The sequence below is a fragment of the Ooceraea biroi genome, chromosome 9 (genome assembly GCF_003672135.1).
Source record: "Ooceraea biroi isolate clonal line C1 chromosome 9, Obir_v5.4, whole genome shotgun sequence".
NCBI lineage: Eukaryota > Metazoa > Arthropoda > Insecta > Hymenoptera > Formicidae > Ooceraea > Ooceraea biroi.
Genome location: NC_039514.1, coordinates 14233728 through 14247072, shown reverse-complemented (window position 1 = coordinate 14247072; position 13345 = coordinate 14233728). Strand labels below are relative to the sequence as shown.

The following is a 13345-nucleotide window of genomic DNA, read 5'->3' as shown; positions in this document are numbered from 1 at the left end:
TTATCTACCTTTTTAATATAATACCAATTCGTATAATTTTTTTGCGTAATTAAGAAATATGTTACTAAATTAATGAATTATACTAGAGTAATGAATAATAATAGTTTTACAAGATTTATAAGCATATTTGTAAGCACTAATTGGAAAAAGGCACAATAAAATAGAATTTTTATGTAATAATGTAATTTGATTTTATATATATATATTCGACATATTAATATAAATATGTAATATTAAAATTTTAAAGATATTAAAAAAGTGAAATTATTCTTAAGCAATGTAAAACTGAGTAAGACAAGATTCTTATATTTTTTGAAAAAGGTTCCTTAAAAACTGTTTTCTTTTTTTTTAAGATATTACCTTACATTTCTTATTTAAGGAAGAAAGAAAACCCAATAAATTTTAATAAATATTAAAATTATGCTAAAGTATTATTTAAGGCAAAAAGACACATCGTAATATCGTAATATGCAAATGTGTGATAATATATTTAATAATTATATAACAATTAAGAGTCATTTACATTCGTAGAATTGCGAGGGATATTGTAATTATAAGTCATTAAAAATTAGGTCATTAATAATTGAAGCTGTTCATATACACACATCCGCATACATATATATGTCGATTACAACATAATCGATGAAGTAAATTTCATAACAAAGTGATGACAAAGAAGCACATATATGCAATCATTTAATCGCCGAATTATTCAGTACAGTTTTGATCATGATCAATATCAGTTCGCTTCTTGAAATGTCAGAGCAAAAATTCTGTGATTTATTTTAACATAGGTATAGGATAATTATATATAATAACAATTTTAAATTTATTGTAATATAAATATATTATTATTCTTATAACTATTATTTTTGATACATTGAACAGAAGTAAAGTTTGTGTTCAAAATCAAGGAACATGACATCAAGCAGTGTATAACAGTGAATATGATCGATATGTATAAAAAAATTAATTTAATTGTTTTGGTGCTGTTCATAATTGTTCAATCAGAAGAAATTTCTTTAGATCCTACTGTAAATACAAAGTTCTTGGATTCAAGGTAATTAAAACATATCAATTTACTGAATAATTATAATTCCAGATTCTGAAAAGTTCTAAGACTTTAACTTACTAAGTAATTAAAATGTTAATTTATTAAAAAATTATATCAAAATAATGTTTCTTCTAAATTAATTCGAAAATAAGCATCGTTACTGAAAAACTTTTCCTACTTTAATTTGAAACATAGGAATGTTCAAACTGTAAATATAAAAGTATGTCGTAAGAATACACAATTGATTATGTCAGCGTAATTGCGGTAACAACATTTGTATCACGTTTGCTTCTCACGTATAAGAAACTGTTGAATTAAGAACTTCGAATCTAGAGTTATTAGATTATCTGCTAATATTAAAATTAATGTAATAGTAAAAATAATTTAAACAAAAGTATTTTATATAAGAATTAATCTATTTATCTCATTTAATTAAAATCAAATTCTAAAATGAAATAGATGGTTAAATTAAATTTTATTGATGTACGTAATATAATCAGATCATATATTTAATAATACTTGTACGAATACTGATCGAATAATATAATTTTTTATTTAGTCTGTCAACAGCTTTCCCCTATCTATCGCCATGTAATGATCAGCATCTCACAACGGATCATCGAAAGAAATCACTGCTTTCATTGATGCCGCACATACAGCATGAATACGAAAATAAAACGATTCATAAAACGAAGCGTTGCAGTACATTATCTCAGAGAAACAGATTATTATCGTTAAAGGAAAGTTTTGCCAGAACAAGACCTGAAAGCTCTGAAAATATCAACGTAGGAGTTTCGAAGAATAATCTTAATACTTATGATCTCGCAAGAAATATGGAAGATGATATGCAGGATAACTCTGCAATATTATACAAAAGAGACGTTAAACCGCGTAAGAAAGATAAAATATTCCTACTCAAAGACGACGATGTGGACGGAAAGGATGTAATCTTGAATTTACAACCTCGAGAGAATATAAAAAAGTGTAACAAGGGAAAATGCATCTGTTATTGTAAAGACGAGAATTATTCTCCTATGTCATCGGAGAGAAGCTCTTCGCTATTAGGTTCCTCCAAAAAAGATAAACCGGAAAGAATAAATCACAGGATACCAGAGCATGAAAACAGACCAAACGTCTTGCAGAGATTACAGCGCTTATTTCCAATAAGATCTTATCAGGAAAGATTAGGCAACATCCCCGCTATACTAATTCCGTACGAAATAGTACCAAACTTTCCACCTTACATCGTCGGAAATGTACGAAAAAGTATCAATGTTGGAAATCCATCCACCTTACTCGAAAACAGACCAAATTGTCTAGTTGGAAGTAACGTACATTCTCAAAATCGACCATTCACCCATCAGAACCCCTATCTGAACCTGCCTGTAACTGAAAGAAGTGGAGAAGCTGAAAGACTCGACGCGTCAACTTCGTTTTCGACAAGTTACATTGATGCGACAACTGTGACGGAAACAGGAAGTATTCTCGAGTCATACGATCCAATTGGAATGATTAAAAAAGCTCAAGAATCTCCCAATTTAATTACAGAAATTCCGAATAATTATATAGGTGAGTCACTTGATCCGAAAACGGAAAATAACTTTTATCCAACTTATTCGACTGCAACTATGATTGAAGAAAGTAACACTGCAGATTCCTGGAATTTGGACGAAACGTTGCATAAATCAGGAGAGTCTACAGAGACAACCGAAGCAAATAAACAAAATGATTTTGCTAAGATGACATCAATTGTAACGGATTATGTTAGTGCAAGCAATGCGCCATCCCCTATCTATTCACCAATAACGCACGATGGAAAACTTATAAGCATGGAAGAGTGCATGAAATTATTTGGTCGCGATGTGTGCGTACTCAGTGCGACGTCATCGCAAACGTCTGCTGACCCAACACGGAAGAACAATTTAAACGGGTATACTACAATTGCAATTCCGGAATATGTTATACAAACATCCACTAAAAAGACAACAGATTACGACAATTATTTTAATAAACATTTTGCATCAATGTTACCTACAAGTGAGAAATTAAACGTTAATTCAAACGAAAATTCTGAGTCGACAACTACAGAATTAAACACTGTTGATGAAATTTCTCTACTTGATCTTTCTCAATATACAGGTTCCGTCGTAGAAAATTATAAACCCCATGCCGATTCTGATAAGGATGAATTATCTAGTACTGCTAAGGATACATCTATCCCGAAGAAGAAATTGAGGACTCAAACAACTGATAAAACTATAAAGAATAAATTGTTAGGAAAAAGTAAAAGCCATAAAGCTAAATTGCCATTAAGCCCAAATAGCAAGGAAATGAAAAATCCAGTTTCAAGTGAAGAATTTCTTCATTCCGCCACCTCACACGAATATAATGACAGCAATTTGGAAATTAATCAAGAAAATCAGCCAACAAAAGTCAATACATGGAAGAATATTCCTCAAGAAGAGACTACAGTTTCTAATTATGTAGATTCTAGAACCAAACATGATTTCGAAGACGGAAGTATAAATTACTTGAAAGAACCAGTTACTAATGATCAAGAAGAAGTTCTTCAAGAACGACCTAAAGAAAAGATCACAACTATTAATCAAGATTTCGATACCGGATACAATTTCGAAACAAAAACTATAAATTACGTAAAACCAGACTTCGATGTTTATTCTGATGAAGAAGATCGATCTACAACAATGCGATACATCGATTATGAAGAATCAAATGAATCAAGTAACAAAGACGACAGTTTTAATATAAATACGGGTTCGTCAATAAGAAGATTGCCATTCTGCGATAATACTTTACTTCTAAACTCCATCAGAAAGGTCATTAATGACTTTACACTGGATCCTCGCGTGGGTAGAACGATAGATCTCAACGAAAATATTCTTCAGTTGCACGACAGAAGTTTATTGCCGGAAATTCTGGCAGTTCCGCATTTGAAAAATATCTTATTACTACCGCAAATAGAAGACATGATCGTGGAGAAGGTGAAAGACGTTTTATCTCACGTCACATCTATCTCCAGAAAAGACTTCACGAATGATTGGTCACACGGTATAATCAGAAACACTTTGCGCAATATATTGGAAACTTTTCCTGGTTTCCATCAGAAGCTTCCACCGATGACGATTGAGGAGCATCAGTTTAAGAATGGACAATGGACAACCAATGTGGTAACTTTGGCGCCTCTCGTAGACAATCAATTATCAAAATCAAACCCGAACAAGTTGCATGAAAGTATTAGAAATCTTTTGAGTTCCTCGGCAATCGCGTCGCAAAGAGATCAGCCTATTGTGCGAAACATAATCGTACAGAGCGTAAAAAATAACTTAATCAATGACGAAGAAAACGAGAAAATGGATGATTCAGTAATTTATAATGCGTTAAATAATATTCTGGAGGTATTAAAAGAACCAAATAATATAGATACATTAGAAAAAAGCAATACATTTGTTAGTAATGATAGAAATATAGAAATGACTTTTTTGCAAGAAATGCCAATTGATCGTAAAATGAAAAACGACAAATCGATATTGGCCCAAAACCTTGGCATAGAAGAAGAAGCAAGAATAAACGATAACAGAATGCAAATAGTGACGACTCAGAAAGCCAAAGTACTAGAAAACAATGCTATCGTAGCTTCTGAATTTCCAAATTTATCAGAATCATACGACAAAGATAAAAATATATATATAGAGAAGGAAATACCAAATAAAGTCATTGACATAATAAAAGTAAATACCAGAGATCAAATTTTGGATGGAATCAGAAAGACAAATGTACAAAGTGAAGAGAGTAAGCTTGTTGAACCGTTAGAACCCACAACAATTTATCAAAAAGCTATTTTACAAAATAATCCTAACATATTGAAAGCTTCTACAGAACTAAATTCAGAAAACGAATTAAATTCGGAAGGAAATGATAATAATATATTTTCAGAAGCAACTACGATTTCGTCGATTGCAGCCAAACATGTTTATGAAAATTCGAGAGAAAAAAAAATATCTGAAATTAATCCAACAGTAATACACACAAGAAATGACATTAACAAATCGCCAACAAATGATTTCTTGTCGAACGATTTGATTTTGGAGAATACAGAAAATCATCGCATTGATGATGGAATTATGGCACCTACATACTTTATGCAAGAAACTTCACCAAATTACATAGAAGTATCAGATAACATCATTTTCCCAAGTATAGCACAAACTAAAACTGTCGACGAAATAGAATACCCATTAAATGGAAAAATAGTAACTGCTACGCCTGATAATTTAATTTCTTCCGCAAATGTGAAATATGAAAATCCGGAATCTAAAATCGTTTCTAGCCTCTCGGCTGAGGAAATTGATCCAGCAATAATATTAGCAAGACTTGAGTATAATTTGCCGCCAATAAAATATTACTCGCCAGAAACCTTAAAATACGTGCAAAATCATTATATCGAGGATAAAAATGCAATTACATCTGCAAACTTTATGCAAGAAATCTCACCCAATCATGTCCAGATATCGGATAGTATAATTGCACAAAATATGGCAGGATCTACAAATACAGAAGACAGAATAGAAGACACATCAAACGGGAAAATTATAACTACATCAGCTGACAATTTAATTTCATCTAAAAATAATATTCTGGAATATGGAAACGATGAATCTCAAACCTCTCCTTTGACAGATAAAGATATTTTAAAATTACAACGACATAATTTTATGACAGAAGACAACATCGTTAAAATTCATGAAGTCACTACGGAGATACAACGAACCTATGCGAAAACTACATACTTCAAGCCAAAATTTTCTGAAAATAGTTCCAGCATCAATTTATTATCATCACCTGTTGAAATTACGGATGACGCAAGTAATAGCAACAGCAAAAATAATATGAATGGTAATAGGAACAATAATAATTACAATCTAATTGGCAATATAAATAATATTAATCCTATCTCCGCAGAAGCAAATGAAGGAATTATCTCCTCTTCCAAATCTTTAGACGATATTTATTCTCTTCAGCTATTTCCCTCATCGACTGCTTCCGATGCCATTTCGGCACTTCAAAACTCGCAAATCTATTACATCAACGACGATGTGAAATTGCCAGTGGAGATAATAGCATTGAAGAATGGTTCTTACGCGTTATCAATCTCTCCAAACATATGTGAAATAATACTGAGGAGAAAATGTCCTTGTTGCGTACCATTGCAAGGACGCATAGTTCGATCATCAGGAAAAAATTATCAAAAATATGTGATTGCAGGTAAAAAAGATGATTGGTCAACTGATCAATCGTCTAGCGTAGCGATAAATTCAATGACTGCAAAAAACACCTTGAAAATGCAAGAGCAAGAAGAAAAAATAAATAAACAAGAAGAGGAAATAAATGCACATAATCTTTGGAAGCGAAATTTGATGAATAATAATCTAACAATTTCAATGCCAGTTATCGATTTCGCTAAAAAATATAATCTATTACTTGATTTCAACGAAGAAGATGTCCTGTTTAACGGAATAGAATCACAAAAAAGAAATATAGAAATGAGTCAATCCGAAAGACTTGCAGAGTTAAAACTGAATAAATCCGAAACTAAAAATAATATGCAAGATACAAATATTGAAATAGCAGAAGACAACAATTATTCTAATGTTGATGAAAAACTGATGAAATATGAGAAAGAGACAGAGTCTATTTTACAAAACGTTAACATTCTCAACAAAAAAGAGAAAAGAGAACATAAAGGATCGGAATTGATTGATGATGAACAGAATGCTTCAAGAATTAGAATTTTGAAGGAAAATAACGCAAGGCCTTATAGATATGAACAAAATACAAACATTGCAAATATTAAAGGGACAAAAGTCATAAGATCTATGCTTTATTGGCTTAAAAGCCTTTTTGAAAGAAAATGAATAGCAAGAAATGAATTAAATATAGTTTTAGTCTTTCTTAAAAGTATAAATATATTCTTCTTAAGTTTTTCAAATTTATACAAAATAAGTTTTAAACAATATTTTTTAATTGTATTAAAACTTTTAAATCTTCTTTACATATCTATAACTAAACTTTTAAAATTTTTTGGATAAATCTAAAATCTTTGAGCTTTTTGAACATTGAGTTTTTCTTATTCTTTATAAAATATATTGAGGGAAAAGATCTATAATATATTTGTAATATATTATTATTACTTGATATTGCTTGATATTAATACGTGATATTATTTGATATAATTCATCAGTTTAATGAAAAATGTTAATTTTTTGTTAATTATGTTTCGGACAATTTTTCTAGAGCATGTTGTACATAAAATTAAAATTGTCATATAAGGTTAATAAGGTTTTACATATTACACTTCAATATTGACAATAATAATCAAAAATATAGTTAAGTATAATTTAATTTGTTTTTACAATTTATTATAATGATAATACCGCTATTCGAAATTTAAAAAGTTTACAATGTAAATAATGAAAATAACAGAAAATTTCGATACCTTTTTTATCTGGCATATATCTTTTATCGCCGAGATTGTATTTAAGATGGCACTTGAACTTAAAGCTTATTTGAAACAAAACAAATTTCGAATGACGTAATCAGGCCAAAGGCTATATATGAATATATGAATCAGACCATTCTAACAGCGCGTAACCTTGAGGAATCCGAATCGATGAGAAGTAGTGAGAGGTTATGTTGATCAGAGACCGAATGCCTTGACATTTCTGTTGACACAACTCAGAGATGGGCTTATTTGGAAAATCACAAGAAAAAAACCCCAAAGAAATGGTGTGTGTGTGAGAATTTTCTTAGTAAAACTCGGTAAACATTTTATTTCTTGACATTAATTATTTCACAGGTTCAAGAATGGACTCACAAATTGAGAAAGGAAGGTTATCAGCTTGACAGACAGGTTAGGGGTGAGTATTTAAAGAACAATTTCCAAGGAAAAAAAATCAAATAATGTAAAAGTGTAGCAGAAGAAATTTAGTCTTTATTTTAAAGTTAAAGTTCATGCTTGTTTGTATAGCAATCCAGAGAGAGGAGGAGAAAGTGAAACGTTCCCTAAAGGACGCAGCAAAGAAAGGAGATAAAGATGTGTGTAAGGTTCTTGCAAAGGAGATTATAAGAGCTCACAAAGCCTGCAACAAGATATACACCTCCAAGGCGCATTTAAATTCCGTATCACTGCAAATGAAAAATCAATTAGCGACAATCAGAGTTGCTGGTTCAGTCTCCAAGTCTACCGAAGTGATGCAAGCAATGCAGTCCCTGATAAAAGTACCAGAGATAGCTGCGACTATGAGAGAAATGTCGAAGGAAATGATGAAAGCTGGAATTATCGAGGAAATGTTGGATGAAACTATGGACTCCATTGAGGACTCTGAAGATATGGAGGACGAAGCTGACGAAGAAGTCGATAAGGTAAACTGTTTGAATCTTAATACTTTTACAATACAACAATGTAATTCTTTTATAGTATTTTTCCTTATTTAAATTTATTTATTTTTTAATTATTTAAAAACCTATAATTTCTTTCATCATAAAATTTTGCGTCAATTTATTAGATTTTATGGGAGGTGACAGCTGGCCAGTTGGGCACTGCTCCCGCGGTTGTCACGGAGACTCCTGGAGCGATCGCAGCCTCCACTTCTGCAGAAGAAGAACCAGACAAAGAGGATGACAAAGAATTTGAGGAAATGAAAAATAGATTGCAGAGCCTTCGCAGTTAGATAAATAATTAAATGATTGAAAAACAACAATTTGCGCACCAAATATCAGGGAAACAAGTATTTTCTCGTATTAGCACACTTTAAATAAATGATAACACAAATTATATAAATAATAGCATTTGCTTATTTATCATAATATTGTATGTTATTTCGCTATTTAATGTAAATATTGTACGTAGCGTCGCTTTGTAGAGTACTTAAATATTAAATGATAGCGTCTATTTTTACATATTCATTGTTTAATAATAATTTCTTTTATGATAATAATTGAAGACTATTATAACTAAGAAATATTCTGTAAGGATATAATATTATAAAATTGAAAAGATAAATTGTTAAAAAATGATTACCGAAAAAGAAAGTTACGAAATAATTAAAATTTTTAAGATTTTACATAATTTTAACCCTTATAACTTATCGTACAGTATTCACAAATTGTTTTATATAATGAGTGATATTTAACGTTCCAGTTCTATTCTTCATGTAATTTGCTTTACATACAGCATTCAGCTAATAGTTACTACTTGTAATGAAAGATATGTAAAAACATTAATAAATTGTGATATAGTGTATTTTTACTATTTTATTATTAAACGCCTTAATATTAATATTGTTTATTTTATATTAAATATATATAATTATTATATATTAAATAAAATATTTGAAAATAATAACTACAATTATCAGATATAGAAATTAAATTTACATAAATTTATGTAATATACGTAACTCTTTCTACTTAACACAAATTTTATTTATAATATTGTTACAATTTTTCTTAGTAGTACATGTATAATTCTTTTTATAAATACATAGTAAAAATAATTCTTCGACTATGAATATATGTATATAGCAGATAGTGATTTGATTTTTCTTTTCCTTTACAAGTGATAAAGTTTACAATATCGAAAAAATATTTCTTAAAAATATTTTACAAAAAATAAATTTCTTCTTAACCTAATAACATAATCATAATTTACATTAATTTCAATACTAAACATAGTAAAAAGAATCTTAATTATATACATTACAGAGTGTATATGTATATAAAAGATATAAAGAATACATAACTATAATCTTTTTGTAAAATTTTGTAGCGTTGTCAAATTAGTGTTCATCCTAATGCATAATAATGCATTTGTTATAGTTTATTTGTTAAAATATAGATAATAAAGTTGCTACATTTAATTATATCTGTAATTTATAATTGTAAAGATCTTAGAATTTCCACACGCAAAACTTTTTCCAATCAACATTATAAATTTTTGAAGAACATTGAATAAAAATTTATAATGTTGATTGGAAAAAGTTTTGCGTGTGGAAATTCTAAGATCTTTACAATTATAAATTACAGATATAATTAAATGTAGCAACTTCTAAAATTTAGAACATTGTCAATGATCAAAAATATCAACAAAATTATTGTATAATAATATCATGTTAACAACCAAATTAAATTTGATAATTCGGATTTCTTGAAAATTGTTTAGTTAATGAAACACCTGTAAAAATGTGGCAAATTCTGATTCCAATAATAATAATAGTACCACAAATTTTCTCAAATGTTCCTCTAAAGCCAAAAAAAAAGTTTATACTACAAAAATGTTTCTATACGATTTTTCAAAGTTGATCAATCACCATATTGACAATGGACAGTTTTAAAGTTGCCCTGGCACGCGTCGGCAGTCGGTGCATCAGTGGGGTCATTCTTTTCAAGAAATGCTTAATCTCAGTGGTGATGGGAAACATAGTTCTCCTCAAGGTTCCTGCTATTCTTTTTCGCCTTGGTGTCTTCTTTTTTACTGCAAGTGGTTTCATTTCCTCAAACTCTTCAAAATACTGCTCTTCCTTTACCTGTATGAGTTTAAGAAATTGCTTCAATAAATTATTGCTTTTAAATGCTAATATTATATGTTTTTAAAGATATATATATATATTTATTTATTTATTAATGTTTTGTTCAGACTACTGGCCTCTATGCTAGATTTATCTTCTAAGATCTCCAAAGAATCCGGAAGCACCACTTCTTCTTGTACTTCCATTTCATTAGAGTTCAGAGCTTGCTCCATAGGCTCTGGAGACATTGACAAAAATTCTACCAAGTTTTTGTCTTCATCTTGCTTTACATTCTGTAAAATAACTGAAGCTTGACCATTATTCTTCGCCCAGATTTGCTGCTCGCTCGAATCGCTTGTTAAGCTTTTCTTATTTTGCTTTTTTATCTTCAAAGGTTTCTGTTGCTGTTGCGATTCTTGTTCCGGCAGGTTTATCTTGATCAACAGTCCCGGGGGAATACTCGATAGACTGTGAACCGGTATAGGTGCTCCTAGAGACGATATATCTCCAGTAAAGGGCACTATAATCTTCTTGATGCCACCCTGGATATTATTTGCAACATTTGAAGGAATATTATTGATGGTGATCGGCTGTAGTTGATCTCCCAGTTGAATCTTCCAATTAGTCGTAGGCGGGAGAGGTAATTTCTTGATCATCCGATTTTCCATATTGTTAGGATCAGGCTTAGGAATATTAATGGAGGTCGGTCTTCGAGACTTCCCGCGTTTCTTCGCCAATGGCGCGGGTTTATTGTCCACTTTAGGCTTTTTGCTAGATACTAGTGGCCTGGAAAAACGCTTAATAGTCTTGGCTGGATCTTTATTATCCTCTCCAGGATCCTGATCCTCCTCATTTTGTTCTATGATATTCTCAGATTCAGAAATGTCCTTGATAGTTGGTACTGCATCACACGGACCAATCTTATCAAAGCTCTGACCAGTCTGAAAATGTCTTGAACATAGCACGAGCCTGCGTATCTGATTGGGTGACATCTTCAGCAAGTCTTCACGGCCCAGAAATTGGCACCAGCGCAAACATCGACCAATCTCATATGCAGGGAACGGATGGAACTTGTAACGTTCCAGTTTGTTTCTCGGATCAGATCTCGAGCGACCACAAGCCGCGCAAGCCTGGCTATCCAAAACCTCAGTAGGCAACGGCTCCAATTTTTTACATTTATCGGGAACGCTAAAGAGCTTCGGTTCAGCTTGCAGCTCGACGATAGACGACTCTGACTCGTTCAGCGAGTCCGAATCACGAATATTGGGAACAGCATTGTCTATTAACCTTCCCCTGTATCCTGGAACGAACTGAGAACGATCGAAATGTTTGGAACAGATGTAACAGAAAAGGATTTCCTTTCTTGTTAGCCTATAATATGAATCCACTCCAACAAAATCCAGCCACTTGAGGCAACGGAATTCTTCGCCAGGAAAATGGTGAAACGTTGTTCCATCGTAATCCGTTCCGGATGGATCTCTTCGTGCTCTCCCACAAAGAACGCACGTTATATTGTATAAGCTTTGCTTAGGATCGTAGACCGATGGAACTGCATTGAAATTTAGACGATCTAAGTACTCATTAAGAAAGTCTTGGGATTGGAAATGCTTCGAACAGACCATACGCTGAAGAAGCTGCTTCTTCGTGAGTTTATAGAGATCCTCGCGACAGCAGAACTCAAGCCAACGGCGACAACGGGCCTCATCGTTCACCGGGAAGCCGAAGAACATGTATTCCTCCTCACGATTGTTCGGGTTCATGCGTGAACGACCGCAGACAACACAAGGATGCGGCATGGTTGGGATATTGTATCTTTTAACAATCAGGTGGACCTAGTTCATAGTTAAAAAACTGAAGTCATAAGTTTAAAGGTCATGTAGCCTTCGAATCCTTCATTCTCACAGTCCTAGCTTAAAACTATGCCTCTTCTCATGGAAACCATGTTCTTCACAGTCGAAATAGTGGTTTCTAAAGGTAAGGAAACCTTCAAATCTTTCCTTTTCATAGTTTATAAGCTGTGATCCTCAATTCTCAAATATAAATTCTCTTTTACAGCTTCGTCTTGAAACTGTAGATTTCATATTTTTCTCCTTCATAGTTTACAACGATTCAATTGTTGTCATTAAAACTTAGTAAATTTCACTCTTTCTTTCATAACATCATAATTAAAGTTGTAATTTTTAAGATCACACAATATTCAAATCCGTTCTCTTCATGATTTACAATATATAATTCGTACAAGAATTGATTCAGAACTTCAGAAACTTTGAGAAATAAGTTTCGTTAGTTGCAGCTGAAAATTATTAAAGATGCATTAAAAACCTGCTTAGAATCAATAAACAAATAAAAGATAAAACAAAGTTGTATGTATTACATAATGTTACATGCATGTATATTTTATATGTTTTTAAATAAATTACTCTGTACTTAAATCTTATTTATTTAGTAATGATATTGAGGTTAGGTTCAACATAAAATCAAGAATCGTGCTCATAATAGTAATATGTATATAATATATACGTATATATCTTTTTTTTATATTGTAACATTACCTGTTTAACAATTTTACGAGATACGTGATGTAATTTCTTTTGAATTATTCTGTTGCAATCCTCTCCGTTTAATTTAGTCTTACATACGATGAGAAAGAGAATAAGATTGGAAAAGCACTTCACTATTTATTTCAACAAACTTAGGAGGATCCTTG

General features: G+C 31.3%; 3 protein-coding genes across 5 annotated transcripts; 2 read left to right on the top strand and 1 right to left on the bottom strand.

Annotated features, from left to right (window-relative positions):
* The first annotated feature begins 31 nt into the window (after positions 1-31).
* On the top strand, positions 32-7799 carry LOC105275984 (protein PFC0760c-like). Of its 3 annotated transcripts, none has more exons than XR_003407027.1 (3): positions 32-1060; positions 1614-7458; positions 7717-7799. XR_003407027.1 is itself a non-coding variant. In XM_026972601.1 (3 exons), the coding sequence occupies exons 2-3, from the start codon at positions 948-950 to the stop codon at positions 6985-6987; spliced, it is 5487 nt and encodes a 1828-aa protein (XP_026828402.1). In that variant the 5' UTR covers positions 32-794; positions 889-947; the 3' UTR covers positions 6988-7527. The 3 variants fall into 3 exon arrangements, 2 of the variants coding, with proteins under 2 accessions (XP_026828402.1, XP_026828401.1); XM_026972601.1 differs by lacking the exon at positions 7717-7799 and having other exon boundaries at positions 32-794; positions 889-1060; positions 1614-7527; XM_026972600.1 differs by lacking the exon at positions 7717-7799 and having other exon boundaries at positions 1614-7527.
* On the top strand, positions 7737-9374 carry LOC105275983 (charged multivesicular body protein 3). The gene is made up of 4 exons (XM_011333245.3): positions 7737-7858; positions 7929-7989; positions 8100-8494; positions 8638-9374. Exons 1-4 carry the CDS (start codon positions 7814-7816, stop codon positions 8800-8802), a joined length of 666 nt encoding a protein of 221 aa, XP_011331547.1. The 5' UTR covers positions 7737-7813; the 3' UTR covers positions 8803-9374.
* Positions 9375-9700: 326 nt separating this feature from the next.
* On the bottom strand, positions 9701-13323 carry LOC105275981. Its single transcript, XM_011333243.2, has 3 exons — positions 13191-13323; positions 10776-12931; positions 9701-10656 (listed from the first exon to the last, which is right to left on the bottom strand). Exons 2-3 carry the CDS (start codon positions 12432-12434, stop codon positions 10423-10425), a joined length of 1893 nt encoding a protein of 630 aa, XP_011331545.1. The 5' UTR covers positions 12435-12931; positions 13191-13323; the 3' UTR covers positions 9701-10422.
* Positions 13324-13345: the final 22 nt, after the last annotated feature.

Coding starts and splice junctions, on each gene's coding strand:
- LOC105275984 (XM_026972601.1), top strand. CDS start 948: ATGATCGATATGTATAAAAAAATTAATTTAATTGTTTTGGTGCTGTTC. Junction 1,061..1,613: donor ACAAAGTTCTTGGATTCAAG/GTAATTAAAACA, acceptor TTTTTTATTTAG/TCTGTCAACAGCTTTCCCCT.
- LOC105275983 (XM_011333245.3), top strand. CDS start 7,814: ATGGGCTTATTTGGAAAATCACAAGAAAAAAACCCCAAAGAAATG. Junction 7,859..7,928: donor AAAAAAACCCCAAAGAAATG/GTGTGTGTGTGA, acceptor ATTATTTCACAG/GTTCAAGAATGGACTCACAA. Junction 7,990..8,099: donor GCTTGACAGACAGGTTAGGG/GTGAGTATTTAA, acceptor TTGTTTGTATAG/CAATCCAGAGAGAGGAGGAG.
- LOC105275981 (XM_011333243.2), bottom strand. CDS start 12,434: ATGCCGCATCCTTGTGTTGTCTGCGGTCGTTCACGCATGAACCCGAAC. Junction 10,657..10,775: donor AAGATAAATCTAGCATAGAG/GCCAGTAGTCTG, acceptor AAACTCATACAG/GTAAAGGAAGAGCAGTATTT.